Genomic DNA, 23,041 nt, shown 5'->3' on the forward strand with positions numbered 1-23,041 from the left:
AAAAGTGCATGTTATATGTCTCTATGCAGATATAAAATACTATATGTATTTTGTTGTAGTGATTAGTAGGGCAGTATCAACATTTTAACAGTATGGTAAATGCAATTTTGTAGTTAAAGTAGGAACTATGTATGTGGGATACTTTTTTAAGAAATGAATGAGGTACTTGCACCAGATAGCAGCCACAGGACACCTAAATCTTTCAGAGAAAGAGAATTTACTGCTCTTATCAGAAGAAACGAACTTCTCCCAACTTGCTCAGCCATGAAGATGCCGCTAAGGATTAGGAGGAAGAAGTTGACACTGACCAGACAGAATCCTTTGTTTGAATGGAATTTATGCATCATGTATGAGGTTTATGAATATGCAACAGGCTATTGCTTTTAAGGGTTAATCCTCTTTTAATGGGTGTCCTTTTTCGGGCTTATTTTGCCCAGAAAAGGTACCCAGTACTCCGTAACTTTCTTCTTATTGTCTCGTATTGTCCTAATCTCAATTGTTCAAATTTTTATTACTCTAATTATATTACTATTTTTACGACAATTTTATTACTATTAAACTTTAAATTATTTTTTTAAAGTGATGGGCATTTTCACAATGGAGGCATGGGAGGAAAAGTGGATTTAAGGGTCTTCACTTAGTTCTCATTATTCTGGACTGCGATGTGGGAGTTTTCTGTCAGAAATCGCTCCATTCCCCCACTCATCCACAGAGCTTTGGGCAGTTTTCCTTTTCTTGCGGTAAATTCAAGCGGTGCACTAATGCGCCTAATTAGGGGTAGGAAAACTGAGGGGGAAAACTGAGGGCTTTCCTCGGAGCCGGAGCCACCGGAGCCGCAGTGCCGGGAAAGCCGTGGCGGGAGGTGCGGAGAAGTTTGTTTGTGTTTTCAGCTCAATCCCCTCGGGCCCGGGCCCGTTCCAGGGCTGTTCCTCAGCTCCGGCTCTGCCCTCACGCAGCCCGGGGGGCCCTGAGAGCGCGGGGCGGGGCTGTGCCGTGTGCAGAGCCCGTCCCTGGCTGGGATTGGGCGATGGTGCCGTCAGTCGCGGTTGTGGCGCGCTGATTGGTGGGAGCGGGGCGGAGCAGGGCCCCGGTGGCGGGCTGAGGGCGGCCGTGGCTGGGCAGCGGCGGCATTGTTTGTGCGGTGCCGGGAGGGGCGGCAGCGGCCGGAGCGCGGTGAGGCGGCGGCGGAGCTCGGAGGCGGCCGCAGCGCAGGTGGGAGCCGCGCTGGGTTGTGCGGGGGCTCGGGGCTGGCTGCGAGCCTCGGGGGCGGCAGGGGGCTCGGGCGGGTTCGTTGTGCCGTGTCCGGCGCGTGTTGCCGCTGGCGTGAGGGCGCTGCGGGAGCGGCTGCCTGCGGTCTCCTTGCGGCCGCTGCCTCGGCAGGAGCCGCTGCCGGAGCAGCTCTGGCTCGGCCCGGTTGCTGTGGCTGGGACAGAGGGGGCTGCCCCGTGCCCGGGGCTGTGCGGGGAAATTCCCGTGGCCGGAGGTTTCTGTGCGCAGAGGAGACAGAGGAGTCCTGTAAAAGTGACTTTATTGCTGAGCAGAGGGAGAGGCCGTGGGGCATTTGCCGTGCGCTCTCTGCCGTTGTTATAGTTCGCAGCCCCTTTTTTATTCTCATTTTGCTGGCCTCATCTCCCTCTCCCTTTGCCCACTGGCTGAGGTGCTTGGAAGGTTCAGACCTCCCGATCCGCCAACTGCATGTCCTCGTTAATGTGCACCCCTACTTCTGTATAACAGCCGATATTCACGGCTCTATTAAGTCTTTCCTCTTCTGTAAGTTCAGGAATTTAGCGGGACTTTGTGTGAGCAGCAGTCCATGTTAATTAGTAACATTTATTGAAGCTGGTGATTGCGACCCTTACTTCCTTATCTACAAGTCCCTGTCCCCTCGCTCAGCTGCTGAATGAGCTGCACTCTCAAGGTGTGGAGCATGGTCGAAAGATGAGAGTTGCTGTAGCACATCAGAGGAGAAATAGCATTCGTTTAACCCATGGTCTGCCAGGGAGCCACAAAACCGTGTCCCATTCCCATCCTTTCCATGTTTGGACCAATACATGAGCTGCTTTTTTGTTTCCGTTGTTGTTTTGTTTTTCACCACGTTTCCTTTGTCATCTCTTTGCGAACAGCAGTTTGAGACATTTAATTTTCCACTAACCCCTATTTTTCTGCTAACAGATGATCTGATCCCATCCCATGGTAAAGTGTTGTGTTCCGCATTTCAGTGGCTTGGTCAGCAGGAAAGTCAGGAGCTGGAGCTGTCTGGTTGGTTATTATTGCGAGGGCAGCTTGTAATCTAGTGATGCCATTGAAATGAGAAATGGGTTCTGTGGCTCCTGATATGAATTGGTTCGGGTTCCCAGGGGCTGGTCCATGGTGTTGTAGGATTTGTTCTGCTGGCTGTTCATCTTTCCCCTGTTTTTGGCTGCTCTCTCCAGCCAGGGCTGCATCAATTGACTGCCTTTCTCTAATTAAATCATCAAATCCTTGGATTCCCAACTGATTTCCCTGAATTTTTGGTAGCAAAAAATCCCCAGTGCTCTAATATACCCTATATAACACAGACAGTGACAGCACATGTTGGAGTGGGCAGAGGGATGATTCCCCCCATTTGTTTATAGTGAAGTTTTCCCAACATTCTCCATTTGCTGTTTCCCTTTGCAGCTTCACTGGTTTCTGTTGCAGGGTCAGATATCCTCCCCCTGGGCTCTGCCTTGAGCTTGCAAATTCCATCAGTGCCAGCAGGCAGAGCTTGGGGTGAGGGGCAGAGGGAATCAGCCCAATTCCTGCCCCAAGCAAGAGACCCAGGTACATTGTCCACACTTTGCCCAGCAGTGTTCATTTGCATTTCTAAAGCTCCTCTGGAGGCTGCCTGGAATGAAGCTTCTCTTCCTGCTTCTGGGCAATGTTGATGTTTTGTTGCTGGTTGTTATCTCTGTGGGTATCTTTTGTGCTGTTCCCAGTCTGTTCAGGTGTTAAACTCATCTCCATTGAGTGGTGTAACACCCCTTAAATAAAAGCTTTAAAATTCAATTCCCCAAGGCAAAGACAAACCAAGCCTGAGCAGAGAAAGAAGATTTAGAAGAACCAAACTCTGTACATTTTGCAGCAGTGCAATGGCAGGCAGCCCAGAGTGTGGGTTTCAGTGAGCCCCAGAGTGGAATTGTGCCGTGGTGTTCCCCAGCAGCTGTGGCAGTGCAGGCCCAGCCAGCGCTGAAGCTGCAGCAGTGGCAGCAAGGCTTGGCTCCAGTGGCTGGAGCTGGCAGAGGAGGGTGGCCAGGATTGCAGAGGATTCCAGGCGAGGATCTGTGGGCAGGCGCAGGGGCTTGGCCCGCTGTGGAGCCCTGGCTGCTGCTGCGTTGCCTTCAGGGCAGGCTCAGGGGCGGCCTCCCATCCTCCTGCTGCAGGCGGGAAGTGCAAATCTCCGGGGCTTCAGAGCCCTTGAGGCCAGGCTGAGGTGTCCCCCCGTGTTGAGCTGTGCTGGCGGCTGTTTCTGGCCTCAGGGACACTTGGCATGGGCCCCTTGGCCACCAGTGGTGCTGCTCTGCACTCCTTAGGCAGGAGCCGATGTCCTGGCTGGGTGTTGGCAGCAGCACAGTGCCAGGGGGCAGGCTCTGTGCCAGCCCAGCTTCCTGTGGGAGAATGTGCCTTGATATCTGCTCCAGTGGTTGCTGAAGCAGTGAGAATTGCTTTTGCCCCCCTGTTAGGTGCCATGGTGTCAGCAGAAGATATTGAAGCCTTCCTGCTCAGGGCATTTCAGTGCCAGGCTCTCACAGGCACCCACAGCTCCGTGGGTTGAGCTGAGCATGGGGCGGTGACCTGCGCTGTGTCTGATTCCCGTTCTTTAATAACAGCCTGTCTTGTAGCTCTTTTCCCTTCTGCTGCCCTTGCAGAGCCATCCACAAACACATTTTCTCCCTCAGGCCAGGGAATGTCCCATCATCAATCTGTTCCAGCCTGGGTCTGGAGCTCTGCCCCTTGAGTGCAGGCCTGGGTTCCTTGCCAGCCCCTCTCCAGGCTGTTCAAACAGGAGGCTGGGTTAAACCCTTGCCCTGTCCTCAGTTCTAAATCGTCCTGTGCCACTGAACAAATTTCCTACTGTGATAATCGAGCCCTGCTCATCCATTTAGAGGCTCTTTTGGTTGTCAGACCTTTAACTTGAGGCCAGACTTGAACTGTAGGAGATCATATATAGAGTTAAATATTTTAGCACAAGAATTCTTTTGGCAAGACCCTGTTTAACATCCACCTGTAACTGAAATTCTTTTTTTCTGTCTGGAAGGCCCAGGCCAGCCGCCTCAGGTAACCTTCATTTTAACACTTGAAAATTCTGTGTTTCCTCCTCCTGTCCATCCATCCAGCTTGTTGACTGGCAGGATAGGAGTGTGGTAGAGAGACATCCTTGGCTCCAAAAGCCCTGCCTTTAACAGGGACTCAATACCAGGCTGTGACCCCTTCCTTCCCTCTCTTGGAACAAGATATTGCTTGTCCTGGTTGCTTTAAAGTAATTTTTAGAGGCTCCATATCTAATTTTCCCTGTTTCCCTGGGGCTGCCCACACTTTGGGGTTCACTTCAGCATGGGCCTTGTAAGATTTTGGCACAAAGGTAGAACAAATTTTGCCTCTGTAATCCCTTTTACAGTATTAAAATCCAGCTCTGAAATTCCTTCCTATTTAATTACAATCACAGGAGGAAGAAAAAGAAATTAATTTCTTTCAAACCTATCCCCCACAGCTTCTAATAGTAGTTGAACAAATCATAGCTGCTCATCTTTCCCACTCCTTTCCCTTCCCCTTTAGGTCTAAGATTCACAGTGGATTGAGAGGCCCCTGTGTCCATCAGGAAATGCCTCCTCTAAATGCAGACCCACCCTGAATGTTCTCAAGGGCTGCAGTATGGAGGGTCCCTGGTGTGATGGGAGCTGTGACAGCCCTGCCAATCCATGTCCATCAAGGGGTGGACTTGCTGGTCCTGAGGGTGCTGCTGTCTGTGCTTGCAGTGTCCTTGTGCCCTGCAGCTGGAGCCCTGGTTCCTTGCCAGGGGCTGTTTGGGTGGGCTCTCCCCTGCCGAGGAGGGCAATGCCTCTGCCAGGTGCTTGTGGCCGAGCCGTGCCCTGGGTGCTGGGGCCCCCTTGGGCCCTGGGGTTGATCCCTCAGGAGCTGTAGGAACTGTGTCCTGGCCTTTGCCTTCAGCTTGGCCTTTTGCTGCTCCCTTCTTGCATTCACCTGCTGTGCCTTTGTGCCCAAGTGCTGCAGGGCCTTCTTGTGCCCCTCCTGCAGCCCCCTCAGTGCCTGTGGGTGCTTGTCTTGCTTTACAAGAGAGGTGTCTGCTCAGGAAGGCAGAAAAAGCCTCTCTTGGAATGGAGAATGCAAACTCCCTCCCTTTTCATTTTTAGAGTAGTGAAATGAAGGGGCTCTCAGGCAAAGATATGGGAATAGGAATACCAGTTCTTTACTAGTGTGTATAATAAAGCAAACAAACACCAACAGCTGCGGCACTGACAGCAAACAGAGCCCGGACCCAGTCCCGGCCTTTGGGCTGCGGCGCTTTGCCCTTGGGTGCAGTTCCGGGCACGGCCGGCAGGGGCGCTGGTGGCTCCCGCGGGGCGGGGCAACGCATCCCTCCCATGGGAACCTCTCTGAACGGAAATAGAGCAATCCCTTCAGCTAACACTTTCACTTTTTTACCTTCTATAGCCTTTCTGCCGTGTTTTGGGAAAGAATTTGGAGAAGGCTGCCATTTAACTGAGCTCCTAGTGTTTTGATAAGGTGCTTCCTGTAGAGAGAGACAGAGTTTCCCTGAACAGCCGGAGCTGTGGTTACCAAGGGGCCGTAACTCAGAGCAGGACGGGGTCAGGGGAGGATATCCTGCCGAGGCTCGGTGGGAGTGTGGGCAGGGTCTGCTGCCGGAATTGGCAGAGGGGGATCTTCCCGTGGAGCCCGAGGCGGAGCGTGGGTAGCCTCCACATGGCTGATGACGGCTGATCCGGCAGCTTCCGGCAGAGCAAAGGCAGGTGGGAGAGCCCGGCAGCAGCGGCGGTGCCAAGCGCAGGTGGCACAGGCAGGGCAGCCGGGGATGGGATGGCTGGGACCCCCCCTGGGTGCGGTGGGCGCGGTGACCTCGGAGCAGGCGGCAGGACAGAGCAACCCCCATCTTCCCCAGCATGGCCGGCAAAGCGGCCGTGGGCCAGGCAGTGGGAGCAGGGCACACAAATTGAGCGACCGCGCTGGGGCAGGTGGAGCTGCCCTGGGCAGTGAGGCCCCACCTGGGATGGAAACCGGGGCAGGCGGAGCTGAGGTGGGCAGCGAGCGGGGACCCGGGACAGGCGCCTGGGCCGCGAACAGAGGGGGCAAGACCTGCAGACGATCCCACTTTTTCTGATTTTTCTTCTTTTTCCTTTTTGCTTCATTTCCCCTATTTCTTTTCTTGTTTTTCCTCGGGGCATTCTGATACTTCTAAGATTTTTATTCTCCTGAAATCTCCTGTCTTAACATATGGCATATTCTATTTCTTCTAGATTAAATGGGGTTTTTTTACAAATAAACACAGAACCTAACTGTTGCCTTCTGATGCAAGGCAAGGCGACCTGGTTCCGAGGAAACGGCACGGCGACCCAAACTCTCCAGGGTCATTCGGGCCAAAGACGCACGCAGGCACCAATATGGTGGACGGTCTAAAGGCCTTTATTGTCCTGTCTCGTCGGGTTTTATACTCAGGAAAGTTTTTTCTCTACGTCAGGGGGTCTTACCTTAGTGTAATTTGTTAATAAGGAGTAGAAAGTTAACTAATGTTAGGGGGGGCTACATGCTTGGGTGATCCCTTATCATTAGGCGTTAGGGGGAGAGGAATCCTGCTACTTTCCGTGACATCGCGAGATTTTCCAAACGCCTGACCCTATCTACCACATCTCCCCCCCCTTTTTCACAAATGAACGAAGTAGTCATATACATAGGTACTGAGATCAGGCATGAGGTTGTTGACAAAGAAAGGGGTTTGGTAAACCTGGGTAGAAAATCTTGTGACTGGCAGTGTTCCCTGGTCGAATTCACAGCATTTGTTGCCGGCCTATGAACAGGATGTTGGCCCGTTCTGGGCGGGTCTGAACGAATGAGACCAGCTTGTTCAGCAGGCATGGTCCAAAGGTGACAGCTAAAAGTAGCATTGCCAATGGACCTATTAGGATAGAAATTAGGAGATGGATTTCTCAATCCTCTGCAGGTCCTTGTCAGTTGTTGCCTGCAGCTGTGACAGTCCTTGGTGCTGGGTCGCTAAGGCTGAGACTCCTGTGGCCGTTCCGGCTGCTCCTAGGCCGAGCAGCATTGCGATAGTTATACCTGTTACTATTTCTCTTTTGTGGAGCCGGCTGGGTTCCTCAAAAAGATGATACACTTCTTCACCTGCGTGGTACAGGACCCTAGGAACAATCAGAACTTGGACACAAAAGTCGTTAGAGTCATTGAATTTGGCAAGGAGCACACACAGGGACTCACTCCAGATCACAGGCAAACCCACATCTCAGACGTGGATGGGACTACTTACTTATTTTTTCCCTTTGGGTTTGACAACTTTGGTGCAGACATTGCCTTTCTGCCTAGCTAGGGTTGCATTGCCAAAGCATCTGCCCTGGCCTGTGACTTGACTCAGGGTGATCCCTTTGCGGGGGGTGTCCCATCTACATTGGTTGGGTGCATCTGCTGTGGAGTAACTGAAGGGAGTGTTTAAAGCGACTCCTTCGTAAAAAGGGAGGTTTGACATCGTAGCAAAGCCAGCAGGATTCGGTTAGGTTAGGGTTGGATTCATTGAGGGATAGGAAGGTAGCTTCTAACATACGAAGGATTGGGTCTGAGTCTGACTCGGCTGAGCGGCCTATCTGAAAGGCTTCCGCATGGCCAGTCGGGATATCAGCGGCCCTTGTGGGCAGGGCTTTGGGGTGGGTCGGGTTTTCCCTTTCGGCACGCTTTTAATCACTTTGTTGGGTCCGACTGCTCGGGGTGCCAACGGTTGGAGCATAATAATTCGCACATTCACCTTTTCTTTTGACCCTTGAAGGACTACTGTCCACGTTCTGCCTATGGCCCAACTAGGGTGATCTGGCTGCAAAACTGTCATGTTGTAGTCTGTGCATTTCTGAAATTTGGGGATTTTATGGCGGTTTCGATAAAAGTTTCCGTGGAGGAAGGGGGGTGTTATGCAGCTGCTGGGTGCCCAGGTGAACTGTAAGAATTTGTCGGGCTCTTGTGAATCCCACCCAGGCCTCGACGGTCTGGCATCTGTAACTATGGTTCCGCAGCCCCAGTGCCCACAATGTCCTCACCCTGGGTGATTGCAGTAGCTTTTCCCAGGGTTTGAAGCTGGGCACCAGTAGGATAGGTACATGTGTGTGGAGTGTGGGGAATGGGGGTCTACCTTTGGTTGTCCTAGAAACAGGTCGGTAATGCAGAGCACGAAGGATGGGTGTTTGGTGTGGTGATTTCTCTGAGCACCTTGTCACTACTAAGGTGTTGCATGACCCACCTGAATGGCTGATGGGGGTAGTGGTCTGGGCTGGCTTGCCCTCTGGCAACAAGCCCCAACAGCAGAATCACACAGAAACACCTTTGATGCTTGGATCTCACCTGTGTGGGTCTCTCGGGCGCTGCCTGGCGGCTTGGTGGTCTGTCACTTTCCTCTGGAATGGGGATGTACGCGTCACGAGGACGCCCCATGAGCATGTCCTGTAAACAGAAACTTGCAACTTTCATCAGTCTCATTCTGCTCGTTATGAAGGTCGGGCTTAATATATTTAAGTGGACACCACCTGATTTTGCCGTCCTTTTTGACAGCTGCGTACCCCCTCCCCGTGAGCATCAGCCTCCAGCCCCGTTCCCATTCGCCTAACTCGTTTCTAATTACAATCTGCGGCCTTCCTCTAGCGTTCGAGTGGCCCAGTGTTTTTGAACGGGACTGTTTGTTTCATCTCCCCTAGGGAAGTGATTCAGTGCTAGCAAAGCGGTTGCCAGCATACGTGCCTGATCTCCTGAGGGCATGGAATTGGCAAAGCCCTCTGCTTTCACCAACACTTCTATCTTGGTTTTCAGGGTCTGATTTGCTCTCTCGACTATGGCCTGCCCGGTACTGTTATACGGGATACCTTGTACTAATGTGATGCCCCATTTTAAAGCGAACTCTTGCGCTGGTTTAGAAGTGAAATTGGAACCGTTGTCAGTTTTGATCTGTTTGGGGATACCAAGCCAGGCCATGGCTGTCAGCCAGTGCTGAATTGTGGCCTTGGAGTTTGCTTTGGGGTGCTGTGTGGCTATGATCGTTCTGCTATAAGTGTCTACTGTCACTGCAAGCCATGCTCGGGGCTTCAGCAGTTCACACCAAGTGAAGTCCGACTGTCAGATCTCTGAAGGCTTGAGACCTCTCGGGTTGGCCCCACAGGTCCATAGGGGTAACTTCTGGCAATGAGGGCAGGTGGCTACCACATGTTTTGTGTCCGCTGTCGAGATTCCGCATCTCTCTGCCGGTGCTTTGGCTCCGATGTGGAGTGACTCGTGCAGTTGACGAGCTTCCTGCAACGTCCAGACACCTTTCGCTGCGGCGTCCGCTTTGTCGTTGCCGATCTGGAAGTAACCTTTGACTGGGTTGTGGCTGTTGATGTGAATGACTGACACGGTGCCCTGTCGTGAAGAGAGTGCTTCTTCCAGCATTAGGGCTGCTGCTGATGCTGACAGTCCTGGTCCCTTTTTTGTGTGAAGTGTTATAGCCACCAGCTGTGTGCTTTTCCACGCCCGGGACTGCCCTCCCGCACCGTTCACTGGAGGGACTTCTTTGAATTGCCAATGTCCGGGCCAATGTGCTTGGGGAAAAATCGTGCATTCTGATCCCGTGTCCGCCCAAAATTGGAGCCCTATGACGTGGGGATCCTGACTGCTGTAAAGGCGGCATTATCCCCCACACCATCAGGGGCTCCTTCCCTGTTCTCATGGCCAGGGCCACCCAGGGATCCTGCTCTGGGGCGCCTCCTCCTGGTCCTGTGACACCGGCACGGCTTGTGGCGGTGGGGGGTGCGAGGGTACTGAGGGTGCTGCATAACTCTGCTATTGTGCTGCTGGCGGGGATGCGAAATTGACTGCTCCCTGTGGGGGCATGGGGTATGATGGTCCCCTGCCCCACTGGGGGTTGGCATAGATGGGCCGTCTCGCATTCGCAGCGGGAGGAGGCTGAGCATGGCCCGCGCGCCCCCTCCCTCTCCCGTTTCCCCGGGGCCGGAATCTACAGTCCCTTGCAAGGTGTCTTCCCGCAGCTCCTACAGGTCCCTCTCGGGCGTGCTTGGAGTGAGGGTGCTGCCAGGGAAAGAGTTGCCGGCTGGGGACAGCTCGCTGAGTTGCTGCCCTTCCCCAGAAGCCTGGGCTAACGCGGTCGTCCTGCCACTCCTGCTTAAATACAATTGGCCTCGACCCATGAAAAAGCATGCGGCTTATTTGCGTAATATCAAAAGTGAGCAGATCGTTATTGCTAGAAAGGTCGTCCTCAAGAGTGGGTACTACGGCTGAGTTGACCCCTTTTTCTGAAATCGCTTTGGCTTCTTTTGGGTTAACTGGGGTATATGCCCTTTGATTGTTCCCCCGCGCTCCGGCAACCCCCCCCCGGGAAAGCGTGCATGGAGGCTGCTCGAGCCCAGTCCCCACAAGCTGCTTTTATTTTTCCCCAGTCGGTGAGTTTGTGTTGCAATTGTTTCCCGATGTTGTTTAAAGCTTTATTCGGTTTTGCTTGAAACCGCATTAATTCTGCTGTCTTGGTTTCCGAGTCCCAGCCGGACTCGGTCGGCTCTTCTGAGCTGTCTGAGCAGCTGTTACTTGACTCTGAGCCGGAAGCTGACTGCCGGTACACTTCCGGCGCTCCATGCCGTTTTATGCGGCTTCGACCCCGCTCCTCCCTTCGGGGGTGGTGCCGCTCCCTCCCCCTGGGGTCCCCCCGCCTCCTGCCGGGGGAGGTCCTTGCCCTATAAGGACCTAATTTGAATACAGCGCTCTGGTTGGTTTTGCACTCTACCACGGGGGCTGCCCCTTCTCCCTGCTCGCCCGCGCATGCGTTGTTAAGCAGGCTGACTGCATTTCCGCCCTTTTCCCCCCTCTTCTCTTCCACCCTCGCCATGTGGTTCGGCGCCATTTTTAAACGCACATGGCGGGGGCGAGGTTTTACCGATCCCGGCAGGGTCCAACAATCCGACCGCGTTCCGTGCCTTCTCCGCGAGTCCTTGCCAGAAGCATCGCGCGCGCTGCTCTACCTCCTGCGCTGGATCGGCGAACGACGGGGAAGGGACGGATAGAGAAACCGCGTTTTTTTCGGATGGTTCCGCGGGGGGGCCGGGACCCGGCGGGCTCTGTGGGAGGGTCGGGGGGTCCTGTGGGGGTTCCAGGGGGTCTCCTGGGGGCTCGGGGGGTCTGGGCTCAGGCTCGGGAAAGGGTGGAACGCGCCCGGCCCCCGCATGTTCCCGCCTTCAATCTGATCGCTCTCAGAGGCGGTTTGTGTCGCGGCCCCCACCCCCAGCTTTGGTGTAGCTAATAAACGTGTACGCGTGGCTTTCCGCGTCTCCTGTTCTTCTAACGTCTTGCGTAGGGCCTCTTCTACTTTCCCCCACGCTTTGAGGTTTTTACCACTCTCTGCGGACTTTGAGTCCTCTGCTGAGGCGGCAGTACTCTTCTCCTGCGCTTCCGAATATAATATATTTACCGGACGTCCAATCGTCCCGAGCTCTAGGAGCCTTGCAATAGCAAGATCAGAATTCCTGAGCTCACCTTTAATTCCCCATTGCTCATGAGCCTGACTTATGACCTTTGCTATAGCTTCCATGATTCGAGGGCGTCCCCTCCGCTGCCCTAGACCAGCTCTGCAGCCGCCGTCCTCTGTCCAGGCGAATCCCCGTTCCCCAGGCGCTAATCGGCTTCCCGGGTTTTTGGCACCAGTTGTTGCCTTCTGATGCAAGGCATGGCGACCTGGTTCCGAGGAAACGGCACGGCGACCCAAAGTCTCCAGGGTCACTCGGGCCAAAGACACACGCAGGCACCAGTATGGTGGATGGTCTAAAGGCCTTTATTGTCCCGTCTCGTCGGGTTTTATACTCGGGAAAGTTTTTTCTCTACGTCAGGGGGTCTTACCTTACTGTAATTGGTTAATAAGGAGTAGAAAGTTAACTAATGTTAGGGGGGACTACATGCTTGGGTGATCCCTTATCACTAGGCGTTAGGGGGAGAAGAATCCTGCTACTTTCCGTGACATCGCGAGATTTTCCGAGGGCCTGACCCTATCTACCACACCTAACAAATCCAGACTTCTGCTTGGATACTTTGAAATGGCCAACCAGCTAAGTCATGACCTCCTAATGTTGTTTTTTTCATCACCTTTTTATTTAACCTTTGGCAAGTTACGGATACATCCTAAATCCAAGAATCCCAATGCACCCACAGTTCCTTAAAAAATGATCACACAAAGCTTGAGTACCCCAGTGGGTTTTCTAAAGCATGTCTTCTAATATTTTCCTAGAAGTACATTTTATTAGGTAATTGTCTTCCATCAAGAAGTTTCCATTTCCCTGATTTATCTTTTTTATTTCCTGTCTTGTTTAATTCTTTTTTCTCAGCTTCCCTAAACTTTGGAATTTCCAATTTTTCCTCGTTTGGAGTTAATATTAACATAACTCTTTCAGCTTAATTTTCTGCTGCATCCTTAGCTTTGTGATCTGCCAAATTATTTCCTCCTCTTTCTGGGGTCTTTCCCTTTTGGAGTTCCCTAATATGTACTATAGCAATCTCTTTTAGGTGATTGTAATGCCTCTAAAACCTCTAAAATAAGTCCCTCATGTACTAGTCCTTTTCTTCTTGAATTAAGTAATCTTTTTCCTTTCCAAAATTTTTACAGGTATGTACTACTCTAAAGGCATACCTTGAATCAGTATATATAGTTCATTTATTTTGTGTTAAATATTCTAGTGCTCTTTTTGAAGTATAAAATTCACAAGTTTGAGCTTACTAGTTTAAGGTTAATTTCCCTTTTTCCATAGTTTGCATGTTGTTCCCATCGACTACTACATACCCTGTATTTTCTCTTTTTGCAAGGAGATCTATCTCTGTTGGCTAACATAACTCCCAAAGGACAATTTTTTTTCCCTTTTTTTTTCCCTGTGTCCAACCTACTGCTTTTCTGTCTCATTTTTCAAGATCTTATCTATTCATCTTCTGCCTCTGTTTTTCACATTCACTAACAACCTAAATACCGCTTTTCTTTCAACTACACGCACAAAAATAAAAAACTTTTTTCTCACACTACTTTCAGTACAATACACCTCCCTCCAAGGAAATATAGTGAAGGTTGAAATAGAGAATATACATTACCTATACTTTCATTTGTCTACATTCACTCACTTTTATTTCCCATTCACTTCCATACATTCTTTCCCACCCTCAGGACACAGAGTGGATCCCTGTTGACAGAGAATCGCGGGTCCCTGTGGCCCTCCCTCACCTTGGGGTGGCCTCAGGGTCTCAATATCTCCAGGCCTCCTGGGAGGGCCCTGACTCTGCTGCCTCCGGTGCCGTTCACCTGTGAGGCTGATTTGTGTGTCACTCACACTCTTTAGCCACGGCCCCCTCACACGCCCTGGGGACAATGGCCCGTTTTCAGGTCACCTGTACCTTATGCCACAGCCCCCACACGCCCAGGAGAACAATGGCTTATTTGTGGGTCACACACTCCTCTTTGCACAGACCCCCCCTTCCCACCCCCTGAGAAGCTGAGGCTGATTTTGTGTGTGACTCACTCTCACGCACAACAAGACAACAATAAGGTACCTTCTGTTATAAATGATCAAATCGAGAGCCAAACTTATAAGAATATTTAGCAAAGATTTATTAATTTGTCTGTGCGACTGAATTTCGGTTGTCAAAACCACCACAGCCAAGGGTCAGCGTCGAGCCCGGGTTCGGTGCTGGGTGAACACGGATCTGAGCTCTGAATGTCAGAGTCTCCCCCTGTTCACAAATGCTGCCTGACACAGCGAGTTCTTTTACAGTTTATTCTGCTCGAGGCAGAGATGACCGAATGTTCTTTGTGTCTCTTCCCATGCATAACCGTGTCTTTACCTGAGCAGAGGTGGACAAAGACTCAGTCCCGGTGTCTGATGTTGTCAGTAGACCCTGGGGAAGTCAGCATTCACATGCATCAGGATGGGGCTGTGGATCATCTTGGTAGCTGTAATCTTCGAGGCGTTAATCACTCTTGGGTGGACCTGGTGACCCGGGGAAGCCAGCGATTATTGCCCTGGAAGCTTCTATTCTTTCATTAAAAACCCCGATGTTTATCTCAACCAAGTCCAGGAACTAGATGTATATGAATAAGACACTGCTCCCTACAAGGATGGTCAAGAGACTTAGTGTGGAGTTTACAATATTTTATACATTAATAGCATAATTATCTCTACCATACACTTTCACATCACTATTACAAGTTTAGGTGTTTCTGGCCAGACCTGGTGCTCTTGGATATCCCTCAACCCAGCTGTGCTGTCCAACCCCAGATGCTCTTGAGCATATCCTCAATCCAGTAGAATTTTGCACAACATTGAATGCTCTTGGAATGTTAATTCCTCAACCCAGCAGGTTTTAATTCTGGATGCTCTTGGGCACTCTGGTATTACTGCACCTGAGTGGGTCGCTGCTGGTGAGAGAGAGAGACGGTGAATCTTGTTTCTTGAATCAGAAGGCTGAATTTATTGAGATATCATATACAATACATTAAGACTATGCTAAATAGAATATAGAGAGAGGTTTGCAGAGCAGCTAGGCTAGGCTAAGAATAGGTAGAATGAATGTACAACAAAGTTTAGCCCAAGGACTCAGTCCCCTAGTTTGCACTGGTGATTGGCCCTTAATTATAAACATAGAAAATGAGCCAGTCAAGAAACCCCTGTTACATTCCACAGCATCTGATAATAATTGTTTACCTTTTCTTCTGAGGCCTCTGGCCTCCAGAAGATACAGAAATCCGAAAGAAAGGATTTCTGTGAAGAAATGTCTGCGACACTCTTATCCCTCAACCCAGCAGGTTTTTAGGGGCCCATTTTGTCCCGTTTCCTAGTGGATTGGGCTCGGAAACTCCTCTGCTCCCTTCCTCCGAGGGGTTTAGCCCCTCTCTGAGACCTAGTCCCAGTTACCCCAGGGGATTCTCTCACTCCTGTTAACATTCTCTTCATCTCTTTCCTGGCCACTTAGCACGGAAAGTCGGAAATGCAGCCTGGGAGACTCCAGCACTCACTTGGCAGGTCTGGCACAACCAGCCCTCCTCTCATTCACACACATTCATCCCTCTGTACCTGCCCCCCTGAGAAATACTTACCAATCCCTTTTCCCAGGGGTCTTCATGCACATTACTACTCTTAGGGGGCCAATTACCGTGGTTCTAGGGAACCTTTTTCCGTTCTCTTTGTTTTATTGTTTCCTTTTGTCCACCATAACCTGTGTGTGTCGGTCACCCCAGGGGGAACAGAGCGAGGCTGCCAATGGGGCAGGGCGCGCCTTCCCCGCTCTGACTCTCCTAAAGCACCGACTGCGAGGTGTTAGTAACCATCCTCTGCTACCAAAATTGTGAAAAACGCCAATCACTTGCTTTTAAAATTTTAAAACCATAATAGTAATAAAATGGTTATGAAAAATAGTAATACAATTAGAGTAATCAGTGTTTGGAGAAATCGAATTAGGACAATATGAGACAATAAATACAAAGAGTTACGGATGTCCGGGTACCTTTTTCTGGGCAGCACAAGCCTGAAAAACGACACCGGTTAACACAGGATTAACCATTAAGAACAATAGCCTGTTGCATATTCATACACTTCATACATGATGCATAAACCCAAACACAGGATTCTGTCTGGTCAGTGCCAGCTTCTGCCTCTGAATCCTAACAGCGCCTTTGAGGCAGGAAGAAGTTCATTTCTTCTGATAAAAGGGCAATCAATTCTTTTTCTCTGAAAGATTTAGGTATCCTGTGGCTGCTATCTCGCTCCAAGTCCTTTCTTTAAAAAAAGTCTCTTACCAAGCATAGTTTATATGTTAACATTTTTTAATAACCTAAAACCATATTCAACTCACTACTTAAGAGAATTAATACAGCAGTACTTTCTAACACAAGACATATAATATTCATTTTAATATTTGGGATAACCCAATCACAAAATATGCATTTTTTACAAGTATAATCCCACCTACTTCCAGTCTCTCTCAGTATGGTCCCAGCTGCCACCAGCATGGTTCCAGTTGCTTCCTCAATCAACTCAGTGAGTCCCAGTATGATGCCATTTGCTCCCAGTTGCTCCCAGTCAGGCCCAGTATGGGGAATGATGTGCAGGGAGTGCTCACTGTGACACTCAGTTCCTCCCAGTATTAGTCCAGTCACTTCCAGTATGGCCCAACTATGAGCCCAGTGTGCTCCCAGTCTCTGCCAGAATAAACCAGTTTTGCTCTACATGGTTCCAGTTCCTCTCTTTCACCCTCACTTTCCTTCCAGTCACTCCCAGTATCTCCCAGGGTACCCCAGTTCCCTCTACCATCTTTCTAGTTCTTTCCAGTATGATCCCATTTGCTCACAAGCACTCCCAGTCAGCGTCAGAGTAGTGGCACTCACTGCCAGTATGATCCCAGTCACCACCAGTATGATCCCAGTTCATCCCAGTACAAGGCCAGCAGTTTCCAATCGCTGCCAGCATGCACCCAGTCACTCCCTGTTCTTCCCCATTGGTCCCACCATGATCCCAGTTACTCACAGCTGCTCCCAGTCATCCTCAGCATAATCCCAGTCACTCGCAGTATATCCCAATTGCCCCTAACATGGTCTCAGTTGCCTCCTGCAGGCCCCTGCTCACTCCTAGTATGATCCCAGTGTCCATCAGTGCGATCGCAGTCTGCCCTGGCATGGCAATATGATCCCAGTATGATGTCAGTACAAGCCCAGTACAGTCCCAGTCACTCCCAGTATGATCCCAGTATGATATCTGTACAAGCCCAGTACAGTCCCAGTCACTCCCAGTATGATCCCAGTGCAGCCCAGTCCCTGGCAGTGCTGTCACTGCTGGGATCCCCCAGCCCTGTGTGCGTTCCCCCCTGGCGGATGTGCCGAGAGGAGCCCCAAGGGCTGGCAGTGCCCAGGCAGGGTCCCCAGCAAGGCCCAGTTTGGATGTGCAGCCCCCAGTTTGCCCAGTTTGCCTCTCCTTTGGCCTGGGCCGGGTTCCCCCCGCCCGCAGCTGCTGGAGCAGCCGAGAGCCCCACGCTGCCCATCCCGACCTGTCCCGGCTCCATCCCCGCTCCTGCCGCGGGCTGCGAGGGCTGCGGGAACGGGGCACCGAGGGTGTGGCTGCTGCTGGGGGAGGAGGAGGAGGGAGGGAAGGGCAGGGATGAAGGGTGTTATAAATTGGAGTGGACAATCTGTGAGTGAGTATAATCAGATTAAGAATTTTTATTGATTACAGCAAGCAAGGCAAAAAGCAAATCAGTGCTGGGCGACAGGGGAGTCTCCGCTCCGCCAACTGCCGCCCGCTTCTGGTATTTCATGGGGTTTATATACAGTCCTGCTTCCGGGTTGGCGTGTCTTTCAGGGTAGTACTCTGTGCATTCTCCTCCTGTTGCTAGGCGGTCGTAGTCTGCCTCCAGGTGGTCCGAGGATGAAGGCTGGTAGTCGTTCACTTCTTGCCCCATGGTCAACCTTTCCTTAGTTGGCATGGTTGGTCTGGTTCCTGGAACTTTAAGCTTACTGAGCAGATAAGCAAATATTGTGCTATCAATCATAGCAGGCCCGCTACCCGTGTCAACGGCCTCGTCCCTTACTCCTCGGCTAACAATAGGCACATAGCTACGTATAGTTACACATTGCTTATTTAGCCTTTCAACATATTAGCTTCTAACATTTTGCAGTTTAAGCCTTATGACATTTATTTTGCAGTATATTAGCCCGTTATATTCATCTTGCAACATACTAGCTTGTTACATCTTTCATTGCGGTTTTTCTATTATTGGCTTTTCCCCTTTTCATAGTCTTTAGCAACTTGATGAACAAACTTAAGACATTAACTCATTACAAAGGGGAAGGAGGAGGTGGGGTTAGGGAGGAGGAGCAGGGGGAGGGATGGAAGAGGAGGGATGAAGGCAGAGAGCAGCAATGGAAGGAGGAGAAGGAGGTGGGGTTAGGGTGGAGGAGGAGATGGGATGGAATGGGAGAGATGGAAGAGGAGAAGGAGGTGGGGGTAAAACAGAGGGGGAGGAGGAGGGGGGAAGGAAGAGGAGGAGCGGGAGGAAGCTGAGGGACAAAGGCAGATCGAGGCTGAGGCTGAGCCGAGGTAGGGAACCACGCTGTCGATCCCTGCCTGAATTCGCAGCGCCCACCTGTGGGATCATCGCCCCCCAATTGCACCCATGAGCGGGGAGGGGGAGCTCGGCCGGATATCCCTGCGGGTCCCTGGGTTGGGGTTTTTGGGTGGATGTTTGGAGAATGAAGCAGTCCAAGACTGAGCAGAAAAGGCCCCTTGGGGGGACATCGGGGGTGGTGGTGGGGGCTGCCGGCAGAGGCAGCCTGGAGGAGCAGAGCCCTGTGTCCCCCAGGAGCCCAAAGTGGGGAGCCCAGAGAGGGGGGAGCGGCGCCATTGGCGGGAGCCTCAAGAGCCTGGAGAGGGGCAGGGGGGACTCCTTGGAGCCACTGCAGCCCAGAGCAGAGAATGAGGGGAGAAGGGAGCCCGGGAGCCCAAACAGCCCCGGCATCCCGAAATGGGGAGAGCGAAGCAGGGGAAGCTTTTGGGATTGCTGGGACTGCCAGCAGCCTGGGCAGGGTGGGCACCGGGCACAAGGGGGACCCCAAATCCAAGCGTGACCCCCAGCAGCTGGGACAGGGGGGAACCTCCTGAACACCAGAGAAGAGGGGCCAGGGACGGGGAACTCCTGGGAGGCTTTTTCAGGGCTGAATCTTGGTGTTTGGGAGGTTTTTCTGGAGCCCAGATGGCTGGTGACTTGTAGAGATGGGCTTGGACAGAGGCACCTTCAAACTCAATGTGCTCATCCCTTGTTTTCCCCAAACCAGGATTTCCCATTGCCAACTCCTGGGAGGCTGCGAGGAAGAGGAAGATGCCCCAGGACAATGAGGCAGGTGAGGAGGAAGTCAGTGTCTCTGGAATGCTTGAAATCAGATGGTTTTGAGAAAGCTGCAAAAGACAAACCTCAGAGACAGTAGAACTGATTTGAGCTTTGTAGCAGCCAATAGATTGATCAGCAGAAAAATTATATATGAAGTGGAAAGTAAGGAGAAATAGAACAATGGTCTGTGCATTAACACTTATCTAGAATAACTCCCTAACCTGCGGAAAAGTATATCTAGCAAGATATTAGGAAGTTCCAAGCTTAATACTGGAGCTCTGTGCATTGTTTTTTAAGGCTTACAAGCAGGTATTGTACTTGAAATAAACAAGCAATTTTTAACCCTCAATGTTCTTATAGTGCTTGGATAGAAGTACAGTCAATATGCTTTTGCTTTGTGTGATTGGTCAAAAACCTTTTAAAGTAAGTTTTAACATGAACTCCTTTGTCTGCTACCTGTGAAGTGAGCTACAGGCATCTTCCCATAGTCATAACCAAGTAATGAGACAGATGGTTGGAAAATCACACAGCTCAGGACGCATTCCCAGCAGTCCAGTCCTGTTGGTGGTTTGTGCACAGCCCCAAGCTGGCGATGAGTGCCCCTTTCCCCTCTGTGCTGCTCCATCTCCCAGCCCAGCACGGCCCCGGCTGCAGCTCAGCCCTGGGGGGATCTCCTTGCCCTTGCCTGTGGCACGGAGGCAAATCCCATCCTGTCCTTGTCCTTCCTCCCCCAGAGCAGGAGCTGAGCATGGAGAGCAGGGAGGACAAATGCCCGCAGCAGAACCTGGTGGAAGAGGCCGTTTTGAGCGGCTCCACGGCGCAGGAAGCCAACGGGGAGGAAAAGCCCCGGAGATGCCGCACGAGGAGGGGCTGCAAACGCAGCTGGCGGGGATCTGAGGGGGAAAGAGCCAGCCTGGGCCGGGAAGGCGGCCGGAGACGGAGCCAGAGCTCGGAGCTGGTGCTCCATGAGCAGCTCCATGGTGGGGAGAAGCCCCACACGTGCGTGGAGTGTGGGAAGAGCTTCAGGTGGAACTGCAACCTGATCATGCACCAGAGGATCCACACTGGGGAGAAGCCCTACGTGTGTGGGGAGTGTGGGAAGAGCTTCAGCCTGAGCTCCAGCCTGATGAAGCACCGGAGGATCCACACTGGGGAGAGGCCGTACAAGTGTTCTGAGTGTGGGATGTGCTTCAGAGACTGCTCCAGCCTGATCAGGCACCAGAGGATCCACACTCGGGAGAGGCCCTACGAGTGTTCCAAGTGTGGGAAGAAGTTTAAGACCAGCACTCATCTCCTCCAGCACTATCGGATTCACACAGAGGAGAGGCCCTTCCAATGCCCTGACTGTGGGAAGGGATTCAAGGCCAACTCCACCCTCGTCACCCACCGGCGCATCCACACAGGGGAGATGCCCTACGAGTGTGATAAATGCAGGAAGAGGTTTCAGACCAGCTCCATTCTCCTCCAGCACTATTGGATTCACACAGAGGAGAGGCCCTTCCAATGCCCTGACTGCAGGAAGGGATTCAAGCGCAACTCCACCCTCGTCACCCACCAGCGCATCCACACTGGCGAGAGGCCCTACGAGTGTCCCCAGTGTGGGAAGAGCTTCTCACAGAGCTCTAACTTGACCCAACACCAACGGAGGCGCCACTAAGGGAAGCCCTGCGAGTGCCCTGAGTGCGGGCAGAGCTTCGTGCGCTGCTCCAGCTCCATCCCCCACTGGAGGAGGCACTTTGGGCACAGCCCTGGTCACTCACATTCCCTGTGATCCATGTTGGGAACACACCTGGCTGCTTCTACTTTTTGTTTGGCCTTAGTTTTCCTCTACTTCACCTTCATCCTTTAAAAACACCCAAAACTGGGTTAAATGAAGGAAATTGATTGAATATATCTGAAGTTCCATAATTTCTCAGTTGTTTTAGAGGGAATTTAGGTTTTGGGGAGAGGTTATGTGTGGAGTGCTGCTGTTGCTAAGAGACAGGAATTTGAATCTCACCCTTGGTGTGTTGCTAAGAACTCCTCCCCTGACCCAAACCCCAACTCCACCCTTGGGATACCCTATAAAAACTCCACGGCCCTTCCTGTGCCCTGTCTTTGGGTGGTAAGAAATGGATTCCCAAAGGATCAGCCCTATTCCTACTGGATTCCAAAGGATCACCCTCATTTTTCACTGAATTCCTCGAGGTTCAAGGTTTTCCCACTGGATTCTAAGAGGATCAGCTCTTTTCCACTGGATTCATAGGGGATCAGCCCTTTTCCCACTGGATTCCAAGGGATCAACCTTTTTCACTGGATTCCAAGAGGATTCTGACTCTGTCACTGTTGTTTTTTTGTTTGTACTAGTGCATTTGTATTTTTAATTTTTCCTAATAAAGAACTGTTATTTCTACTCCCATATCTTTTCCTGAGAGCCTTTTAATTTATAATTATTTTTATTATTATTATTATTAGTAGTAGTAGTAATCAAAGGATGGGCCATATAAAATACTTCATGAAATATGTAAATTAGTATGGTTATGCATGAGGGTCTATGAATATGCAACAGGCTGATGTAATCAAGCCAGAATAATTAAAGGGTTGTCCCCGAAAATAACTGGGGCGTCTTTGTGGCCATAACAACCTTTGCTCCTTGGTCCCTGTCTCCCATGACATCAGCCTGTTGCATATTCGTAGACTCTTTGCATATCCATAAACTCATTTACATATCCTAGGAACAAAATTGGCTTCATCCTGTTTGGGGTCCCACCCCCATCCCAGCTCCATTTAGAGTGTCCCATCCCTCTCCCAGCTCAGTTTTGGGATCTCATACCCCTCCCTGCTTTATTTGGCGGTCCCATTCCCCTCCCACCTCAATTTGGGGTCCCATCCCCTTCCCAGCTCAATTTTTGGGTCCCAACCCTCTATTCCCCACTCTCCCTCCCCTTTCTGATCATTCCCCCAATCCCCTCCCCCGTGTTTGGTTTTGGGGGCTCCAGGCCCCTCATGCTCCGTTTTGGATTAATTTGGATTAATTTGGGGTCCCCAGCCCATCCCCAGGGTCACCTTTCCCCCCCACACCAAATCCCCTCCTGGCAACTGATGAGTCATCAGCGAGACACGCTCTGATTGGATGGAAATTACCCCGCACGGTCTCTGAGTATTTACCGCAGTGAGAGGCCTTGGTCTGTGCCCGGCAAGTGATGAGTCAGAGTCGGGCCGGGCGCTGATTGGCTGAAAATCGCTGAGCGGGGCCAGTGCTCTGAGTTTGTGCCCAGCAAGTGGATCGTCATCAGTGCTGCGCGTTCTGATTGGTCGGGATCTGTTTTGGGGTGGGGTTGGGAGGAACTGGGGTTTCTTGAGGTTTCTTTGGGTTTAATTAGGGTTGGTTTGAGGTTTATTTGGGGTTATTTATGGACTAATTGGGCTTTATCTTGGGTTTTACTTGGTTTATTTCTGTTTATTTGGACTTATTTGGAAATATTTGTGTTTATTTGGAAGTACTTGGGTTTCTTTTGGTTTACTTGGGTTTTTTTGGAATTACTTGGCGTTCTTGGAGTTAATGTTATTGTGTCTGTGTTTTTTTTAGGAGTACTTGAAATCATTTGGGGAATTTTGAGTTTAATTTGGTTTTTTTCATTTGTTTTTTTTGGGTTTATTTGGGGCATTTTTTGGTATTGTTTAGGGTTTTTTGGAGGTTCTTTGGGGTTTATTTCGAGTGTTTTGAGGTTATTTAGGTTATTTGGGGTCATGTGGGGTCAAAAAATCCGTCAATGTTTCTCCTGCAAAACACGGGAATTTTTCCTTAAAAATCTGAGATTGTTTCCCCAAAAAACCGGGAATGTCCCTTAAAAATCCGTGACTTTTCCCAGTTAATAGAGACGTGCCCCGCCCCAAAGCATCCAATCACCGC

General features: G+C 51.1%; 1 protein-coding gene and 1 pseudogene across 1 annotated transcript in view; one reads left to right on the top strand and one right to left on the bottom strand.

The window, feature by feature from the left end:
• The window catches only part of LOC131093424 (zinc finger protein 239-like), a 39,988-nt gene extending 19,044 nt beyond the window's left edge, over positions 1-20,944 (top strand). The window contains exon 2 of the mRNA XM_058040590.1: positions 19,884-20,944. Within this exon, the coding sequence (XP_057896573.1) occupies positions 19,898-20,806 (909 nt within the window). The 5' untranslated portion in view covers positions 19,884-19,897 and the 3' untranslated portion in view covers positions 20,807-20,944. The remainder of the gene's footprint in view (positions 1-19,883) is intronic.
• LOC131093383 (zinc finger protein 850-like) overlaps positions 1-23,041 on the bottom strand; it is a 201,688-nt pseudogene that overhangs the window by 25,963 nt on the left and 152,684 nt on the right.

Source organism: Melospiza georgiana, chromosome 25 (assembly GCF_028018845.1).
Source record: "Melospiza georgiana isolate bMelGeo1 chromosome 25, bMelGeo1.pri, whole genome shotgun sequence".
NCBI lineage: Eukaryota > Metazoa > Chordata > Aves > Passeriformes > Passerellidae > Melospiza > Melospiza georgiana.